Source organism: Neodiprion fabricii, chromosome 5 (genome assembly GCF_021155785.1).
Source record: "Neodiprion fabricii isolate iyNeoFabr1 chromosome 5, iyNeoFabr1.1, whole genome shotgun sequence".
NCBI classification, from domain to species: domain Eukaryota; kingdom Metazoa; phylum Arthropoda; class Insecta; order Hymenoptera; family Diprionidae; genus Neodiprion; species Neodiprion fabricii.
Window position 1 is genome coordinate 6,421,887 of NC_060243.1, and position 22,485 is coordinate 6,444,371.

The window sequence follows — 22,485 nt, forward strand, 5'->3', positions numbered from 1 at the left end:
ACACAGAGCTTTGACTGCCCGCTTTTTTCCGTCGACTCTCGATTCGAACGAGATTCGAGGCTGACGGGAGGCGAATATTTATCCACTCTCGACTCGGCTACTTTACTTTGCCATTTATTATTGATTCAATTTTTTCCCCAAGAAGGTCGCCTCGCTTCGCGGTCACCGGGTAACGATTGAATAATGAACTCGACAGGATACGTCGCTCAAAGAAGGAGGCACCGAAGTCGTTCGTTTTGATGGACACCCAGAAATCCATGGGGATTTAAAAGTTTCCGAAGGGTATAATCCCAGGCGTCTGCGGAATATTCCACGAGACATAGAAACTGCGTTTGAACGCAGCTCAAAGAGCCCGATGATTTGTTCGAAAGTTACAAATAATACAAATTGAGGAAGAATGAATCGTTGAAATGGCAAAATTGTTTGTATAACATTTAAAAATTTCACAAGCTTACAAGTACTTTCATTCGTTACTCGTGTATGGAATTTGAAAAAATTAACCCACAGCAGCGAGCTTCATAATTTTTAACGATCTCGTTTCTGCGGTCGCAAATATCCGTAAAAATGTACCGAAGAGCTGAAATATCGGATAAGTTCAAGGTCTTGAAACGAAACACCAAGTTTCCGGTCAAACGAGTGCCAGATTTTCGTACAGCGAAGCAAAGTCTCACGACCAGTTAACCAGCGATATTTGTTTGTTTAAAAATACCGAAGTTTCGAGTTTGCGAAATTGACAGGAGCCCAAAAACAAATTAGCGCTTTGCTATTCAATGCGAAAACGTGATGTATACACTCTGGTCGGTTTCCTGCCACCTGTAGGCGTAACAAGAGATGTTGCAAATTGTAAACAAATCTCCGTGCTCGCGATACCGTTAAATATTTATACGCGATAATTGGGATCCTGTTTAGAGCGAGCAATTATCGATTCGTAAATTCAACGCGATATTCCACAATTCGCTGTAATGCAAAAGTCCGCCTCTTTGTTATCAGAGATATGCTGTATTATTGTACGCGAGAAGCGACTCCTTCTAGAATAACACGCAGAATGTGTTCTCGACTGAAATCAAAACAATCTACAGTCAATTTAACGAGAATAACTAACTAATTTCACTTCAATCGAACGTATAACCTTTCACCGGTATTATTAAATTGCATTGGTTCCTCATTGCGAGTGAAGATTAATTCAATTCCGTTAAACTCGTATTTCGCGAATTCGGTATAATTTAGCTGTCTGCAATTACTGGCTCGTTATCAGTCAGCTCCTAATTTATTTCTAGTATCATACCATTCTACGGATTCCTGGAACAAACAATTGGCGGTCTCATTTTCACCGACGAAGTAAATTTCACTTGTATAATTCCCGTAATTAAAATAGGTATTGACTGTATGACTAAAATAGGATCAGATGAGAAGCACTTGTGTTTTTCACTTTATTCTTACAATTATAATCTGGTAAGTTGGTACGAAAACTAACGACGAAATTTGAATTAGAATTATCTCTGATGCCGTTTCTGATCTAGGATGTTACGTAATTATTTAATTTCTGTCGTTAAATTTTTAGAATTTAATTAATTACAAAACTTCAATTTTATCGCTTCATTGAATGCCTGACACATCGTTCATCAGTCACCGCTCAAAAATTCTCCCGAATATAAAGCTGTGCTATAATCCCAGCAAGTTATGTATACAACGACTCGTAGTACAATGTTGTGAATAAACTGTCAATAACAGACGTCAAACGGACGTATTACACTGACATCTTTGAGATGAAATAATAATCGAGCGGCAATAATTGAACAAATTCAATCTGTCTAAACCAGCCTTTGATTATTATATGCAGGTTGTAACATCCGGAAATTCGGATCTCACGTTTATGCACAGAGAATGGATTTTGTGAATTTACCAAATATAACTAAAGGACTCTTATTTGATGCTGCAAGAAATAACAAAAATAAAAAAATTGCGAAAACAGTAGACTGTGTTCGTTACACATCAGGTGTAACCGAAATATATTCTTTCGCTGTAATTAAGCGTCATGTTTGATAAATTCATCAATTTTTTTTTATCCCCAAGTTTACAAAGCATATATTTCGAGTTTGGTTCGTACGACATATCGAAACTTATACAAGTCCCGATTTTCTGGGATTTGGGTTTTTTGCAATATTCTGCACAACGAGCGATTTCATCGACACCTGTATGTGTACATTTCGCGCATCGTACGTAGAACAGAGAAAATTCCGCACGAAAGTGGGACGCGACGAATACGAAAAGCGATAGGGATCCCGGGTCCCGAGCGAATCGACTTTCCGGTGATAGTAAAGCGCGGGTTCGACGAAATTGCCGGTCTGGCGATAAAAATTTTAGTTAGTAATTCTCGCGCGAAAGAAACGTTGCATGAAATACCGGTCGCGGATTTTTTCTCGTTTCGTTTTGAAATCGTTTCCGAAGCTTTTTGCAAGAATAAAGAATACACAGAAAGTACGCTGAGAGTTACCGCGAGTAAAGATTCTGATAAAATTGATTTATTTACTAAATCGGTTGGATTTTGTATCCATGACTGGACAAAAATGAAAATATAAGTCTGACGATACGCTGCACGGAGAAAAAAATTATTCTCAACATATTTAAGATAAAAAAAATGTCATTCGAACATGAACCCTGTGAAATAATTTCCTTATAACGCAGGAGCGTGAAAATATTATTCGAATCGATTAAAATGTACGTAAAACACGATGAATTTATTTTTTATTTACCTCAGCAAGCATATTTTCCAATAAATTCTTATCCAAATAGATTTCTTTCTGGGCGTGCATACGTAATTCTGTATAATAACCGAAAATAGAAATATATCTCTAAAAAATACTCACCGCGCTCATTCGACATGAAAAAGTAACATCACCGTCCGATGTCATTAGATTCGGAATTAAAACTCCGGGAGTCGATCAGCCGATCGTCACCGGAAGTAATCTCTCGACTGGGAATTTTTACTTTTTTTCTATCTCCGCTTTCCCCCGTTGCCGGACCGTCCGACGTTCCAATAATTATCACAGAAGACGAACGGCGAAGTGGCAAAGCGCCAATATATCAGCGTTGAATAGATATTCGGCAAACGTGTACGCAAGTGTAAATATACGTACGGATACACACACGCAAACACACGTAGATACGCATTACGTATAGACCGAGTGACTTGCCAGACGTTTCGGATTGGCCGTCGATTTCTTGTTTCTTATCACTGCCTCGGCTTATTATAGTTGCGCAAAAATGTCGGATGGAGAAAAGGAAAAAGAAAAAAAAAACAGAAAACAAACAGAGCCGACGTCAGTTTCAATCATACTCACCGCAAATTGACCGGCAGAATTTTCCGAGCAGTGGAGAAAATGATTGATTACAGATAAGCACTGCGGCCGAACGGCCGCGGATTATCCGCACGGTTGAGGATGATACGGTATAATTGTGAGCCGGGCTCTTCGATGCTGCCAGCCTCGAGGGTTGGAAAAATTTCATCCCTCCGGCTGGCTCTGAATATTGAAACAAATTAGCGAAGCTCCGCCATATTTTCCATGCCGGCTGCAGGTCGACTCGCTCGCTCGTTTTTTTTCCCATAAAAGACGTATCAGGTCTGGGTTAAAGTTTCGGTGAAAAAAAAAAGGAAAAAAAAACGAAACTGTAACCACAAATGAAAAGTAATAAGAAACGAGCTTTGGAAGAAAAAAAAAATAAATAAAACGCGAAAGTTAAGTTACGAACGAGTTAAATTTCGTGAAATAACATTCCTTTGCCCCTGTGTTAGCGTTTTTATTTCATGTTTTTCTTTTCTCTCTTTTTTCCATCCTTCGAAAAACCGAGACATTCGAATAAAGAAACTTCGTAGGTAGTTATCGTATAATTATTTGCTTTGAAAAGATCACCTTACCGTTTCGTTTCTTAATACCAAAACCTTATTATTGTTTCTCCAGTTTTCACGGCTGATTAATTAGCTGGTGTATTTCGTAATTTTTGAACGGATTCTCTCCGAAGGTCTATTTTTTATTGATTTTTTTTTTTTTTTTTTTGTTTCTTCAGAATCGAGACACCGTGGCGCAATCGTTATTACATCAGATATTCAAGGAGATACGTCGACTATAACCAAGCACATACTTTTCGACAAGTTTTATCGGCCGTATAATAGCGGAATGAAACGTTTCAATCTTAAAAATCTGTTGACACGGTTCATTGGCCATATTTTTACGGACAAAATAGCGTAACGTCGTAAAACTCAATGCACCGCATTTTCAAATTTGTCCGAAATATCACGCGCCTGTTTTCTCCACGACTAACCCGCGAGAAAGAATTCATTAAGAAATCACATCAATCAATTTGTTATCCTTATATTGCTTGACGTTGAAGAGAGAAAAAAATATTTCTCCCCGCCACGTCCAAGTCAATTATAACTTGCAGAATTCAACCGTTCCATCAAAAACAAGGCGAGACTGCAAAAAAGTTGATATTTCTTCTGATGAGAAAATCAATACGATACTCGATTAATCGCAACGATTTTAATCACTCGATGCTTTGTGTTGATGCATTTTATATTGTGAAACTGATTTGAAAAGCTAGTATAATATCTATACATGTGAATAATTGGACGATTTTTATACCTCAGATATATAGCAACACTCGTTCCATATAATATAAATTATGTGTATTCTGTCTGTCAATTAATTAAATCGTACGTAATAAACTTGATCGAAACTTGGCCGTCGCTGATATGTCGTCGTCCCCTTTTTTATCAGAGTCGACGTAACATAAACGTAGGTATAAACGTTGTATTCGAGATAATTAAACTGAGAAAAAAGAATTCTTCAGGTCATAAACAGACTACTGATCTGGTGAAAAACCCGAAGTACATACGTGTCTGTGAGATGTAGAAGAATCGCAGAAGAAAAGTTGGTGGTATAAACTAACTCGTGGAAATTCCGCGTCTTTTTCCCTCCAAAGAGAAGCACGCGGCTTCAATTTAGCCGTTTAAACACCCTACGCGTGTAATTTTCTCGTAATTCTGTCGGTTGGCTCGAGGATCAATGGAAAGAAACGAGATGAAGAAGAAAAGGAAGAAATGAAGCTGGCCGCGAGAGGAAAAATAGAGAGAGAGAGAGAGAGAGAAAGAGGAGATGGCGAAAAGGCACGAGGAAAATGACGGAATAAGTATAGAGAGAGAGAGATAGAGAGAGAGAGTAAAAAAAAAAGGAAACGAAGAAAGAAGAGAACGAGTAATCCTGAGCTTTGGTGGTCCGATACAGGCAAGTCCCGCGCACCTTAACGCGACACACAACCTTTGGTACATAGACGTGCGTGTATGTAAAAGCATCGGTATGGTGGATGTATGGTGTAGGTATAACCCAGGTGAAATACCAGCTGCAGACAGCGTTGGAGGCGTGTATTGATCCGGCGAGGGTGGTGGTCGTCGTGCCACGGTTGTTCCCGAGGCTCCTGGTGGTCGTGAGGGTGGTACGAGGGTAGGGAAATCCTCCCCCAACCCCCACACCCCTGCACCGACCCACCGAACCGAGTATTGTATTCCGAAAGACCTCGTATAAGTACACCTTGTACGTTATATGTGGCGAAAATTCGGCGAGATATACTTTTTATAAACCGTACGTCACGTTTTCTCCGCATCAGTTTTTACCGCGTATATTGTACGTACAGAAGTCTACCGATTGTTCAATAAGCGACGATTGGAAAAAGAGGTATTTAAGCTTCTTGTTTATTAATTTATGTAGAAATCGACGTTGTGGAAGGAGCGGAATTGTAGTTTCTTCTTAATATGCCATTGGATGGTTTAAGAGTGATAGACCAGTTGAGATTACTGAATGGTAATACAATTAGAATCGTTAGAGATGATAGCGAATATTGTCATTTATGTTCTGCCAGACATAGAATGATGCAGAAATTAATTTGTTGACAATTTTATAGAAGTCGGAGGATTAACTCTATCAAGTCTTCCTTCGAACTAGGACGATTATATTAAGTTGTTTTATATCGTTGAACGTGGTAATTACGCACGGGTAAAATTATTGTCAACATTTTTCAAATTAATCCTAGACGATAGGTAGGTACAAATACTGATAGAGAAATTTGAAATTCCGTAAAAACCTGCACCGGAATTCGTGAAGCAGATATGGAGAAAAAAATGTAACTCTGTTGCAAAAATTCACAGGAAAATTAAGCAATAAATCTACTACTACTGCTAATAGTCCTCCATGTATGTACGTTTAACGAATGTTTGCTTGTATAATATCTCTGTGACGAGGAAATATCTTATAAGAAACGCGAATGACCGCGGAAATGGTTAAATTAGATCCAAAGAACCGGATTGTATCTACATCGTGACGAGCAAAAATTGTATTCTGAGGGAAGACCTTTGCTGGGATAGACTGAAGAATCGATTCGTAGGTAATTGTCAGTGTTCGAAAGGAGAAGAATTTTCGGAGAAAGTGCTCAACGCGGCGAAAGAGAGTGTCTTGTTTTATTGATGTCAGCTACAAGACTGCGAGAGGGTCGGAAATTCGGAATTATGTATCAGCCAGAATTGTAACTGCGATATATTTTCTATATATTTCTAATATTTTGAGATCTTTGAAAACATATTTCTTTGCGACTTTTTTTGATGTCTGATAGTGTACTGATACGTTTCTAATACTCGAGAATAATTATTGCGATATAACGTAAATTATTATTGTTAGAAACAAATTGATTGAAAAGACTCGTAAAAATTGAAGGAACAATTCATTCCATATGCATGTTTTGCATAAATTATAAGTCTTTGGGGTAGCTGATTACGAATCTGAAATAGGATTTAAAAAATTCAAGATGGTGGATCGGATATGGTGCATAAAAATTTCAAATTCGATCCAATCGGGAGAAAAAACCGTGTCCAGGTGTTTTTGAAGGTCGCTGATTACGAATCTGAAATCAGATTTTTAAAATTCAGTACGGCGAATCCGATCAACGACCCCGAAATCCCCTGCGTAGAGTTTTTTTGACCGTATTCGAACAAATTAAAAATTTTTGTTCACTATATTACATCCGCCATCTTGAATTTCTGAAAATCTGATTTCAAATTCGTAACCAGCAACCCCAAGAATCACAGCATATTATATTGTCATAAAAGTTGACTTAGCACAATTGTGTGTGACTCAAAGGGTTAATTGGCAGTTTTTTCCCTCCCACATTGTTATATAACAGCAAACAACTCAACTTATCGTCCCACGTAAACGCGTCTTGTATTTCTCAATAATTATCAGAAGTAAAAAAAGATTAGGAATCGGGAGAGTTGTTCCCACGGTATATACTTGCAGACGCTTTGTTCGCTTGATTGAAACTACAAATACGAAATTCACCGCCTTTGTATCTATCGATCGACCGATTTTTGTTTAACGCTTGTCGCTTTAGTTTCTGTGAAAACGCCTCCAGACGTTTGTTCACGCTTTGTTCGCACTTAGCGCGAAGGGAGTAAGCAAAGAAACTCGCAATTGCTACGGTGAAACATTAAACCCTACGTCACTTGATCACATAACACACATATAAGGCGCACAAAGAACCTGACGAGTAAATATGACGTTACCTGATTTTGGATGAGCGAAGTCGCGCAGGAATAATTTTTCGGATAATTTCAGACGTTTTTGTTAGAAAAGTTATATTTACAGGCGGGTGAAGTTCTATCGATTCAATCAAAGCTCGGCGTTATTTGTACGCCGAGGATAAGAAATTCGGATCCCATTTGATGGAGCAATAAAAGATAAACTTAATTAACCGGATTAAGTTAGTCCGGTGACGATTTGTCTGCGAAAAATGGAACGCGATCGACGTTTGCCAATTTGGCGGATCGAGGATAAATATTTTAGACTAAACCTCGGGGAGTGATTTTCCGGTAACGCGTGAACACTCGTAAATTTTTTCGCATAATTAAAATAAGGATGAAATTTTATAATTCAGGATCTGGGATTTTGTGTCAACCGAGTTCCTCTCAATTCCCCTTCTAGAGTAATTTAATTTTGTTAATTGGTTCGAAACGCGCGACGGGAATCGCCCGCTGACCGAGAAGTTGTTGCAAGCTCAAAGCTCCAGAGGCGCCGTTCTAGTCTGACGACGGCGTCGTCGAGGCTGCGAATTCCCTTCGTGTTCCATTTATTGCTAGAATTATACTCCCTTCTCTGGCCGCGGGATAAAGACGAGTTTTATTGGACGTTGGTTTGAGTGACTCGGCGAGTATTAACTTACGCTGAAAGTTGATCAAGGCGTCATTAGCATTATATGGCATTCTTATGCGGTAAAATCGAGCGGGAGTCGTCAAATTTTCGGCTCCAAAAAATTTACGCGATATTTCAGAGAATTTTAGGACATAAAATTGATTCAGCAACTCCGGCATCCGGAAATCTGGAAACGGGTACGCGAGTTGGGAAATATGTTTTAAAGTTGACTAGGCGAGACTCTTCGCGACGAAGTAATATATATGCGAAGGGTTTAAGGCTAAGGAAAGCAGGCAGCGAAAATAGGCCAAAACTGGGATAAAATTCAAATGGTATTTGTGAAGAACCGAAACAACGTACAGACATTTTCTTTTTTACAACGTTTTTATTGGAGTTTTGGCTATTAAATTCAGTGGTTAGAGTTTCAAAAATATATATATTTAAAGGAGATATGGGCGGATAAAAAATACCACGTATTTTATGCGCTGCTTCCTTATTGCCACGATTCCGAGTGAACAGAGTTACAGTTTTCGACAATTTCCAAGTGTCATTCTCTGCGTAGGATGTTCCTCTACAGACTGAACCAAAATTTTTTGAAAAAGTACAAAAATGAAAAAAATGGCGGCTAGGATTTGATAAGCATCGAAAAATGGATAACATTTGTTATAATAACGGCGATAATGAGTTTATTTCTGTACATAGATGTCGGTTTACTTTGTAGAGAAAGTTGATATCTTCGTTAAAGAAAAAAAGTCAAGACGATGTCTTAAAACGGTTTTGAGTTGGCGTGGAAAAACTAATAGGCAAATATTGTTTACAAAAAACCGCATGTAAATATTACTTTAATACGATTGTCTTCAAAGCTCAATATCTTACTTTATTGTTAGTAATTTTTTTCACCTGTACCACTAATTTTCATCGACAAAAATGTGGCAAACAACTCAGAAATAACAAAAATAGCGTACGTTTTCTCAGTAGATTATAAAGGTAAATTGAATTTTTACTCCATCTTCATCCGTCAAAGCCAAAATGTTTAGAAAAGATTGTAGTAAAACAAAACGAAAAAAAAAGAAGGAAAAACGGAAAAATACGACATTTTTCGATGCCTAGTCCGCTTTAAAAAAAGATCGTGACGAAAGCCTGAAGGGTAATTTTTTACGCGGCATATGCATTATACATGCCTCGAGAATTCAGCTCAGCTTGTAAAAAATAATCAGCTCTGATGGGTAAGCTATGCATATTTGATATCTCGTTTTAAACCCTCGGTGCAACTTTTACACTTTTAAAGCTAAAGTTCTTTCCGCAAATGCAGCGAAACACGTCTCTTGACGGTCAAAACGTTCTACGGTATTTGTGCTTTTAACGCGCGCATTTTCACGTTCATCGCGTGCTGCTCAAAAAACGTCAAGTTTCCCGAACTCGAGGTGCGTTTTATGAAACGCATCTGCAACATTTTAGGAATCCGTTTCGCGAGGGAATAAATGGAGATCAAGACGACAAAAACTCGGTGTTTGAATTCTCTTCCGTAAATTTTTCGTTTCTTTCCTCTAAAGCAGGTATTCGAGTTCGAAATCTTGTCAAAGTTTGAACTCCCCGAATTTCACAACGTCGAGAAAACTCAGTTTCAACGATTTCGCGAAAGAATCAAAGATCCGTGATCAGTTTCCGGAAACACCGCGCTGCCTCGATCGGGTTCCGATTAAAATAACACACGAAGACACGCCACCTTGGCGTTTTTCACGTGGCAATCAACCTGCGGAAATCTCAAACTCGGAACTTGGGAGACTCGTTATTCGATTTCCGGACGATTGACCGCCTCGCGTTTTTCGTCTCAATTCACCGCCCGGTTTATAAGCTCCGAGCTTCGACTCGATTTTCACACTTCGCCAAACTGCGCGACCGTAGATCCATCCGTACCTACATGAAATATCGATGCTTCCGATTTGCGCCGTATTGGAAGAAAAGTTTTCCTCACGCGTCAGCTTATTCAATACACGTACGTTACGCAATGCTCCAATCCCGCAACACCGTATATATATATATATATATACACATACATACATATATCTCGAATTATTACCCTCCCCGATGCTTTCCTACTCGCAGTGTAGGTAATCGAGGGGGAAAACAATTCTCATTCCCTTATTTTTTCCCGGTCGGTATAGCAACGGCTCACGTATGATAGGTATAGATACATATACGGGGAATTCCGTGCCGACCCAACCAACGCCTGACCCTCGCCATTTTTTAATTTGTTCAATAATATTTCTCCAATTTTCCCAACCGCCCAACCACCCTGAATTTTTTTGAAATTTTTTAATCTACTGCACAACGATTTCACTACAAAGTCGATAAAGAAAAGTTGAACGTGCGCGAATAATAGACAAAAATCACTCGATAATGGAATATAGAAAATATAGTCTCTGAGAACTTTTCGATAATTAATTTTAAAAAAAGATCATTTTCAATATTTGTAAACAGTCGAGCAGTCGAATGAAAAATCTAAACAAAATTCAGGCTACTGTTCCAGAGTTGGATTAATTGCAGAATAAATTTAAAATAAAATCAAAAATGGTCGGGTTAGCATGGAATTTTCCGTACACACAAAAACGGGATGAGAATAAGAAGGTGAACCGTTGTAAAAACAAATCGATGGCCAGAGCGGGAGATAAAGAAAGTGCGAAAGACAGCAAGAAACGGAACTGCAAGGTAACGTACTTCTGTTATCGGAACGAAACGACTGGCGAACAATGCCCGAGTTTTTGCCAAGGTATTTGAACAAGGTATCCGTACGAGCGAACGGGACCCCGATTCGAATTGAAGTTTCTCCCGCAGCGTCGTTCAGGGACTGCCGCAAATGAACAACGTCTGCCGGCCAATGACGGCGGTATCTGCGAAGCACAACGAAGGCTGCTTCGAGATACCCATCTTATCCGGGTAGCAAACCTCCGCACCGGCAGCTAGATGCGGCCTACATTTCATACCGCGTCATATCGCGGATAAAACGCCTTATTTTATACGTCTCGTCCGTATACAGAGTCGCACCTTTAAGCCCTTATCCCCGAAAGGTCTGATCCCACTTCCTCATTTCCGGTCCGCGATATTTTCACCCCGAGGGTTTACGGGCTGCTGATAACGCGACACGTTGCCCGAATACTGCTCGGGTCAGATTTTACCAAGTGTGAAAATCGACAACAATATATTGCGGGAGGTGTGGATTACTGTGGAAAAATTTTTCTTTTTTCTTTTTCTTTTTTCTTTGCCGAAAACAAATTGCGTCTAATCGTACACTGAGAGAAATTTGTTAGTTCCGGTTACCGCTCGGTCCTTGACTAGATTTTAATTTTTTTACCACAACCGAAAAATATAGTTCTAGTGTCGATAAGCAACCGTACATGTAGGCTCTCCTGAAAGTGAACGTTGTCGAGTATCGGGCAAGAATGAGCCTGTGGCTAATCCGTAACTCAAGAACCCTTCAGACTAGATAAGAAAGAGAAAATCAAGCCGAGAAATTTTCAGACTGTCGCAATTAGTGGCAAAAGTTGTTCATGCATCGTCGTAGAATAGAATCATTATAAAAATATAAAATACACTTTGATTTTGGATCTTGTTGTTGAAGCTTGTTGTCTCCAGTTTTCCCGAGACTGAAACGGGATTTGAAATATCGAGTTTTGGAAATCTGCAGGCTTCCCTTTTCATTGTAAAAAAAAATAGAATTAACGCACATTCGAATAATGAAAAACGTTGGAATAACGAATGAAGTAAAAATAATAGTACAGGCTACGGATTTTTCTACGATATTTTATACCGTATGAACGACGCTTCGCGTTGAGGCGTTATAAACGACTCGTAGAAAATTTGTCAAAACCCATTTTGACGAATACAGACGAATCATTGACTGCGGCCTCTGTCGTCAAAATATAATCCATACGATCTAAAATATCATAGAAATGAAAAGTTTTTTTGTTGTGAAAATCTCACGCAGCCAGCGATGAAAATTGAAACGAAATTGGAAAAAGTAAAAATTGAAATTCATCCACTTTGAGGTACCTACTTCCGGTGAGCAGACAATCAATCATCAGACTCTCTTATAGAATTTCCGTATCGACTACATTCATGTACGTTTATTCAACGCCATACTCAGACCGTTTCAGTCACGTCTGCATTGACGATTTTCGAACGCCTTGTGCGTTTGGGATGGTTGAAGTTTGGATTTATAACTCACAAGCACACACTCCGGACAAAAGTTCACTCGAGTTCAAGCTTCGTAAGAGAACAGGCGGCCATCTTGCCGCGTAAAAGAAGCGTCGATCGGCACTCGTGGCTCCAACAAGCCGGGTACTTACTCAGCAGAGCTGGAAAATTCCCTCCCTTTTAATTTCCACATCCTCTCAGCGCGTGCAGAGTCACCGCGAAATTGTTCATCTTACAATGCCGGCGAGCTTTTGTTCTCTTAGCCTGGATGAGTAGCCACTGGATGAAAGTTTCCACCCTGGGAATCGCTGGTCTATGATATCATCCTATAAATATCCGAGAGGGTTGTTCAGGCCTCGGAAAATTCCATTCACCTGTAAGAGAAAATAAAAAGATGGAGCAAACAGTGACGAGGCACGTTCCCTGGAATAAAACAACGTTTTATCAATTTTTTCTTGCTCCGTTTTTATCGATCCTGGGAGAAAAATCAGCAACGATTCCCGGCTTGTTAGACCCTCCTGATCACATTGAAATGGGACAAGTGAGCGAAAGTCGTCGGTAAACCGATCGGTATTTCTCCGCGTAATAAGGAAAAAAATTTAATATATAGCGAAACTCAGACGTTGGAATAAATTTGAGAGGCTTGTCGTGGAGCTCGATGTAAAAGTTTTCTCCGTTTCTTCGAAAACGCCGAGAGCCGGGAGAATTTTATGGCCCTTGAGTATATCTAATGGCCGGACTGCAACACGTCACGACGTTGAAGTTGAACGCGATATACGCTTTTGCCGATACTCTCCATTTCCAACCGTGCACAAACAACATTTTTCATTTCAGAATGCACGAAAAACGAAAGAAACTTATAGAATAGAGGATTGAAAGCTCCGATTATCGTCGATCAAGTTCAATTTTATGAAAAGACGTGCCCGGTAAGGATGGATAAAAATTTAAACCTCTGAAATTGAAACTAAAAAAAGTTAGATTTTGAATATATATTGATGTGTTATTTTTCTCACTGCCTCTTCAGCGAGTGAATTTTCTAATATTATAAAAACTTGAATTTTTTTTTACTCGAAACAAATTGCGACGTCTGTTTATTATTGTTATTATTACTTTACACCTCAAGTGGAAATTATTCCAATAAAATTGAACCCTGTTGACTTGAGAAATTTACTGTTTACAATCCAAATTCTACTCTTTCTAATGATGGTAATAATTTTCTACCCGTGCCTGACACATTTCCACAAGCCTTAGAAGTTAAAACTGACCATGCAGCACGTGACTTGAAATTTCGGCGAGAATCAAAGGAACCAATGAACGATTACGGAACAAATTACAATCTCGTTTGCCAAGCGATTTGCGTTCCTATAATCTCGTATATTATACAAGCCCGAACGACATTAACGGGCAGATTTATTTGCAGGGAAATTAATCGCATCCACCATTCGTACCAAATTGGTGTGATGATACATCCACCCCACCTATATTACCCAAGTGGTACGAAAATCTTTTCCGCTCACGTCCGAAGAAATCCAGAATGGATGGGGGAATTCAATTCAGCACTGTATTTACAATGCTCACAGAAATTCAGCCCTTCGGCGAAGCCCTAATTCTCTCAACAATTGCCGACCTCGCAAATTTACGTTGCGTAGAATATTCAGCACCGAGAGTAACCGAGCTTATCAAATTTCCATGCGTCATTTCGTGTTCATCTCTCTCTCTCTCTCTCTCTCTCTCTCTGTCTCTTTCTTCCTCCTCCTGTCAAAGATCTTCAATATTCGCAGTCAATTTCCACTAAAAATATCTGTACGATGTTCAGCTTTGCATCATTTTGTGACAAATGATTTTATTGTACGAGGCTGAAGTTACAGTAACGTTAAGGTGACGAAATATTAGAGAGAAAAAATTACTATTTTTCAAGTTTATAGTGAGTTTGAAGTAGTCAAGTTTTCAAAATGTAAATACGTTTTGCCTTGTTATGATTTACTGAATTTTAGACGCTCCTGCAATTGTAAAATAACGATTGTACGAAACGTTAATTATTACAATAGCTTTACCAACATCAGCCTTATTTTATTGTGCCGGTTTAAGGATTGACCAGGTATTTTAAATGCGATTATAAAACGGAGGCCTTTGCGCCTAATTTTTAAGTCAACTTTGAATAGCTGCTTTTACTACGAAAGGGTTCGTGAATAACCAACAATTATTTTTCAACAAACTTGGACATTTTTAAAATGAACTACAGCTCTTCAACAAACTTTAAACAATGTTTCTCAACAAGTTTCGCACGATAACGTCCAGATCGTTCTCACACGTAAAAATTTGATGAAATTTATTATGCATTTGATTCTAGCGCCTAGTTTTTTCATGGAATAAAATCATTCGCACGCGAACTAAACTTCGCGAGTTATAAATAAACGACGTGCTAAAATTTGATAAAATCACGATAAATGTACCGTGTCGAAATAAGAATTTTTAGTTTCGAAGATACGAGGTGAAAAGTCGAGTCTCGTCGAGATTCAGAAAGTGTAATAACTCAGCCAACAACAGACCATTTTTCAAATTTCAAACCTCGAAATGATTATCATAAACGTAAACGTTGGTTATTCACGGAGCTTTCCGTGTCAGTAGCAAGTATCGAAGCCTGACTTAAAAGTCGAGCACGAAAGGGTAACGACCACCCTTAAAAAGTGGAAGCGTGTAAAATTTTTTCAGATTTCGGTCTGCACAGTCGGGCGAATATCGTGATCCGTATAATTTTGGGGGCTGCTCGGCTACCGCAGGTTTAAAATCAAGCGGAAGCGAGTCTTTACGCTGAGATCGCATGCGAGATTCGTTTAAAAGTAGCCCCTTTAGTCGATTCTGTATCCCCCGAATTTAAACAGTTGCCACCTGCTGTCCAGCCTTGCCTCGAAACCGGGTGACTTTGTTATGTTGTATGAAATCACTCGGGCGCACTGTAATCGAGATTTTCAATCTTCCAGAGTCTGCTCGTTACGAGTCCGTGGCAAAAAAGGTAGAAATTAAAGCCGGCAAATTGAACGAAGCAGTCAGCTTTTCCTTTTCTTCTTTACCGAAATATTTTTCAGGAAACTTTCCAGCTTTCGTTTCACCGGACCTTTGATTATTCCAAAGGTGAATATAATACGCGCCGTTTTTCTTTATACACGGTATCGTTTTTACTCCCTGTGCAATTGTTCCATCAATTTCGAAAATTCACTTTTCTTTCCCATCAGTTAATGGTTTACAGTACAACATGCAATTTTAATCGTTACAATTAATTCTTACCCAAGATATTTCAATCGTTAATTTTTCCAACGTATTTTAATCGGATTTCAACTTCTCTACGGTCTATATAAATTATTTGAAACTCGAGACGAGACGTGATTTCTAACGGTTTGAAGGTATGAACACCGAGTCGACGATACATCAAAATTTATATCGAAAGTATTCAAGCTTCGGCACGTTTCGGGTCGTCGGTTTAGAGAGCCTTAAGCTGCGCCGATTGCCTTGATTGAAGTCATCGTCGCCGGAAGCTCGGCATCTTTCTCCAGACAAAAGTTGGAAGGTTTCAAGCTTTGCGAGTTCCGTTTCACATTCTAATGCTAAACGCAAAAAGACAGGTGATCGTTTGATCACTCATTGTTAGCTATGATTTCACGACGTACCTTTAATATTTCTCCGCCGACTTGAGTGAGCTGGCAAATGACATTCACGAAGCACGTGACGTGTATAATATTTGTAAGCTCCGATGAAGGGGGCTATAATACATGATATCTGAACCGGAAGTTGGTAAAAATTCCAATTTTCCGAGACGGCGATCGATCCGTCAGCGGAAGACGCAGCTTCAATACCAACTCGTTTGTCATGATTCCTGACGCGAAATAAGGAGCGAAACAGGGGTGGAAGCGATTTTACGAGGAGGAGTTGAAGCTCCGATAGCGCCCAATTTCGAATTACTTGGTGGTGAAAGTTGAGGTGATGAATCAAACTTTGAAGAGACAACAAAGTTTCGTTTGATCGGAAACACGACGATGCAAGATTTCAAAAATTCAAGTTACAATTGAGCAAAGTTCCCGTAGAGTAAAATTTCGAAAATGAAAATATAACTTACAAAGCGTAGTTTACTCAATAAGTGGGTGTAAAAAATCAGAAAAACCGAAAATCGGAATGAAAAGTATCGAAAATGCAAGAGAAAGATCAAAGTGGTAAAATTTCCTCGAGTCGGAAAATTCACAGAACTGAAAATCTCGGATCTTTCGGAATTTCGACGTTTCAGATTTTTCAACTATCTCATTTTCGCACTTTCGGAACTTTGAGCGTCAGGCTTCGGACCGTTCGAAACTTTGATGTTTCGTAAAAGTTCGATTTCTTTACTTCAACTTTTGCCGCGAAAAGCTCGGAAATCGAGGCTTTCGGAAATTTTCAAATTCGAAATTTCAACCCCGCCCCGATTTTGCAAAGCCAATTCCTGCTCGCGCCCCGCGATTAGCCGCCGGCGGGATCGAGATGATAATTTTCCGTTTATTCACCGTGTTGTGTACAATGGAACTCCCGAGCTGTAACGATATTAATCATCAGCCGGCTAGACGCATGGCGTAACTGTGAAACCCTTCGGGGTTGTTTCAACTCCGCGTCAACCAGAGTAGATCAAGCGAGTAACTTTTGTACGTGTGCATTTGCTGATACGCGCTAGAGATAATTCTTGGTATTCCACAAGAGTGGATATAACCAAATGAAAGACTTCGGAGCTTTTGCCTTCTGTTAAAGTTCGCGGGAGGAAATGGTACATGTACGAGTTTCGGATGAACAGATGAAACACGGATTGTTCATTCGCGGTTTTTTTTATTATTATAAAAAATAACGATGCCGGTGATAAGACCAGAAACGAATAAATGAGTGTTGTTTCAGCTAAATTCCTTGTTAAACTTATGGTCCGATCTCACTTCCGATGATCCTCAATTTTTTTATGTGGTTCGAAAAAAAGAATATTCAATGAGACATCGTATAGTTTTTATTGGAGAGTCGATTTTTCACAATACTGTTCCTTTAATTTCGTTCCATTCTGAAATGTCGGCTTTTTGCATTATCAAGAGCTGGAAAGCTTCGGAAAGCGAAAAATCACTAGCCATTCTCTTTTGAAATAAACTGGCTTCAAGGGATCTTGAAATGATTAAAAATTCCAACCACTTGTATACCTGATACATATGTCCATGTATTGTATATACGTGAATCGCTCTCTGGCTCGGAGAGTTCAGAAGAAATCTCTTTCAAGTTGGCTGAATTAAGTACGAAAGTGAATGAAAATTTCTGTACGTTTGCTGTAGTACTCGGCCATAGTATCATCCTCAGGTTAATTCACTAGGGTTTTAATTTTCTTTAAAAGTAACGACGCGATGACAATTTAACGGTGCTTTTTACTTTTAGTCGGAAATTAAATGTGCTTATGAATATTAGCGAGTTAAAACTCGACGCTTTTGCGATCATTTCATCACGAGATAACCGCACCTTGAGTATTTATCAAATCGAGGTAAACGATGAGTTTCCTAAAATGAAATGGGGGAATAAAAAAATTGTAAAGTAAATTTTCATTTTATATCGTTTGAATGTGGTTAAAAATCTAATGGATTTTGCTCTCTGCGGTGACTGATTTTGTACAGCAGACTATTTCCTTAAATTCTGCAAACAACGAGACACTTTTTTCACGAAATTGTACCGCAGATCTTGATTTCGAAAAGTGGAAAAAGTTCTGCCTAAAAAGTTACATTATTCCGGACAATAATATTGTCACGGAATGAAATCGAACAAATTAACGACTTTCAAAGCAATTTTGAGTTAATAATACTTCCACAATTTAGCTTTATCCTTATTTCTGTGCATTAATTTTAAGAAAATCATTATTCTAGCCTAGAACAGCCATGCGAATCGTTGCTATCTCTAAGACGCTTAACATGTCATACGTAAAAATAATACCAGCGTGCATGATCGCGTATTGTGTGTATGTGCCGTAGAGTAATAACTTCATATACACCTATATGTATATAAATACATAGACGTATGTATAAAATCGCCGATACGATATAACACAGCGAGACCTGCAGCGTGCATCCTGTAACTATCGGTCTGACGATCAAGGCGTAAAAACTAACTGCCTGATACGTGTATATAGTCCAGACAAAAAAAAAAAAAATAAATTAAAAAAAAAAAGAAAAAGAAAAAAAAATAACGAGAATAGATGCAAAGTAGAATCAGAGAGTGACGAGAAAAATCGAAAGAATGAAATGAAACGAATTAGCAAAGACGAGACCCAAATCAGAGACGACATAGATCTCGAATTTGAATCTGACGGTTGTGTTTCCGGTGTTGCAGGATGTACACGGTGGGCTTGCACTCGGCGCTGGCGATCAAGCGTCAGCGCAAGCGTCGGGACGAGCAGCGTCGCGCCCGCGAGCGCCGTTACAGCGCCCAGAGCGGCGAGAGCGGTTTGACGTCACCGAGAGCATCGACCGGCTCGCTGGACCACCACCCCCGTCACCACCACGCGGCCCAGGTTCACCGAGCCGCGGGGGAGGGGGTGCTCGACTCGAAGGTGGTGACGTCCGTGGGCATGCTCCACATCGGTGTCGTCTTCCTGGTCCTCGGGGCCTTCCTCTTGGCCAGCGGCCTACTGCCGGGCGACATGGCCAGCTGGAGTTCGAAATCGAGCGGCGGTTGGTGGAACGAGCTAGTGGCGACGGGGATATTCGCCTCGGTGATGGGCATCTTCCTGATCGTATTGAACAAGGTGATAGCGAAGAAGGAGGAGGACGACCTGGAGGAGTACGTCCAGCGACAGCTGACAAGGTCGAGGTCCGGACACCGTTTGGAACGCGACGTCGAGACCGGCGGCCTCACCACTCGACACGCGAGGCGCGCCAAGCAGCTCAAGGCCGTCGTCTCCTCCGGCACCCTCTCCGTCGACGAGACGGAGCCCAACGTCGACGGATCGCCTCCGCGAAGCCCACCGCCCGCGTACTCGCCGCCACCGGCATCCGCGGCCGATCCTCAACCGCAACCGGCGCATCTTCTCGAGCAGATAACCGAGGAGGACGGGAACAACGACAGGATCGAGACGTCGACGACCCCCAGCCTCAGTCCGGGCTCGCCGTGCGATACCAGAGAGCTTATACACCCCGACGCTACGTTCTGCAACCTCAACGGAAACCATCCTCAGGCTCACAGGCCGCTTTACGTTCACGTCTCGAGGATCTGAATTAATCGGATTTTGCGATTGTTGTAAGGGGGGGGTGTTTGCAGGTACCCGTTATCGGGGATGGTTTTATGCGGCAGTTTTTTTGTTTTTGTTCTTCTTTTTTTTTCTACTTCATACATACATCGTCGATATCAATGCCTGTACTAACTACGTCGAACACTTGTCGAGTATCCCGTGTGTTTATCATTGTTGGTTATATCTACTTACTGCAGCCGTTTTCGTATTGGGTGTATATTTCTTTTTAGAGGCTGCAGTTGAGACTTTTTTGGTCGCGTGAAAAACTGGGGTCGGGATCGGTTTAAAAGGTTTTAGAAAGCTCGTTGGGGGTGATGAATAACCGTTTGAATAATCTACAACAATGCTGTTTGGGCCAATGATGGCGAATTTGATCTGAGCAAGTTTGAATAACGGAAACTGTGAAATGTATGAACAGTTTGAGAATATAGTGTTTGGAATTAGAACCTTCAAAATGAATCTACTTCATGGTAGTTTTGATACGATTTTAATCCTTCTGGTCTTGTATCGCGCGATTCTCTGAACAAAAAACGAGAAATTTCACGATATGACATTGTTGCGAGACGGAATTGTGAACGTTGACGAACATCCGTGAGAACGTATTTACACAAATTTATTTTTATCCATTTTTATCAACCTTAAAGCCGTCTGAAATCCTTGTACCTATAACTCTACAGTGAACAAGGTAAGCAGAGAAACATGAGAACTTGAACATGATTCAAAAACACCAGTGTTCAAATAATTTTGTAACGTTATGACTAATTGCAAAACCTTTTCTCAATAATTGACATCTCAACTTGTGTTATTCGAATTTACTTAGATTCATTTTAATTACTTGTGAATACATGTCGTTTCACTCGTATCCGCTATTCATTCGTGCATTCAACGTTGCTCGAAATATTTTTTTTTTTGTACGGTTTTTCTCTCTTCGCCTAGCTTCTGATTCGAACGATTTGACAGATTCATCCTGAATGCCATACGAATGCATTTCGAATCATGGGGATTCGTTTGAGCTCGGCTGATTCGATTCGCTTTTCAATTCTCCAAGATCGTAAGTGTATCGACTCAGTTCGAAAATGGTCGACCACTTTTTATTCGGATTAAAAACCACGCAGCTGCATCTGCTCCAGCCAAAAATCGAACCTCTTTATATATGTATAACATAATAACCATGCACGTAATATTATAGTTTACATAAATAGTTGGGAATAATATTGCGAAGTTGTTAAATGAATGCGGGAAGCGATTATCGCTTCGCTGTTAACGATTAATAACGGCACTGTAAGACCCGTGGAGCTTTTCGTATATATCGTCCAATTACAGAGCTTTTAGATGATATATATGTCGCTTCGGTCTGATTGCGAGACGATACTTTTGCTATCGCAGATGAGGAATACTCAAAGAAATTAAAAATCGAATCAAACTCTCGCCAAATATTCGGTAAAATCATCGTTGATTGTAATTTTCGTCAATATTTTTATAAATGGTCGAAATTATTGAATATACGTGTATAATTGTAATATTATAATAACGTGTGATCTCCAGCCTCGAAATTCGTTGAAAAATTTCTACGTAATTAACTTTGCACGAATTGTGATCAATGTGACAAAACAAAGAAAAAACAAAAAAGAAAAAAAAAAATGCGTCTTTTAAAAGCGCCAGTTTTTATTCTAGTCTGCATGAATTTTCTCGGTGTTCTTCTTACCTGAGAACAAAAAGATTCGATCCAGTCTCAAGTATGTCGTAAAATTTTTATTCAATCGCGTTCCAAAAAGTCGAATGAAAATTCTCCTCGCTAATTTTACAAACGGAGAATCTGAGTTACGCAATTGATTTTTCACCAGAAATTAGTAGGTACGACACAAAAGTAATTTCTTTACATCCGTTTGCGGACAAACAAACCACTCGAGCATCAATTATTGTTTTTTCTTCTTTTTATTTGTTGCATAAAAATTTGTGTACCAAATTGCTTTTCTTTCGCGGCGGCGATATTTCGATTCGGTATTAACAAAGTTCATCACGATTGAGTGGAAGTTTTTCAAAAACAGTGATAAAAATTTCATCGGATGATTTTACGCTGCGGCGGGGCCCATGATCAAAGCGAAGCGTTGTTATAATAATTGGAAAGTAACATACGAGATTAACAATAAGATAAGAAATGAATTAGGGCTAATCCGCAGCTGCGCAACATATATATATATATATATATATATGTATGTGTGTGTGTGTCTGTGTGTGTATACATATAAGGACCAAAATAACCAGAAGAAATAAATACGTGAACGATTAATGAAATTAATTATGCGGCGGAAGAAGCGACGAAGAAAATTATTAGGCTGATATTAATACTGGAATTGGATTTTATAATAAATGTGAATCACGTGTTGATATTGAGATTTTCAAATTGTCGCATAATTTCTTAGCTGCCATAGCTTTAAGTAATTATTATAAAGAGATTGCCAAAAACAGAGACGTAAAAATATGCTAATTATAAAAGATACTCACTACAATAATTCTATTATTGTTATTATCATTTTATACCCTTGTGCAAATCGAAGTCAGCTGTAAAAGCTTTAAAACGATATCGGAAACATCGGAAAGTATATTCTATATATATATTCATCATTATTATTATTGTTATACGATACGATATTCATTCATTTGATAACGACACAAATTAAGCGTCGCGTGTTTATATATGTAGTGTCATAAATTTTAAGCCTTAGTGTTGTATAAACGATCTCACACGTTCACTGTTATAATGTAGTAAAACTGCCGCGATATTAAGGGAGTGAA

At 39.4% G+C, this 22,485-nt stretch overlaps 1 protein-coding gene across 2 annotated transcripts in view; it reads left to right on the forward strand.

Annotated features, from left to right (window-relative positions):
• Window positions 1–20,343, forward strand: part of LOC124183433 — a 31,206-nt gene extending 10,863 nt beyond the window's left edge. For both annotated transcript variants that reach the window (XM_046571925.1, XM_046571926.1), the window contains exon 2: window positions 18,792–20,343. In XM_046571925.1, coding sequence (XP_046427881.1) covers window positions 18,793–19,674 — 882 coding nt within the window. In that variant the 5' untranslated portion in view covers window position 18,792 and the 3' untranslated portion in view covers window positions 19,675–20,343. The remainder of the gene's footprint in view (window positions 1–18,791) is intronic.
• Window positions 20,344–22,485: the final 2,142 nt, after the last annotated feature.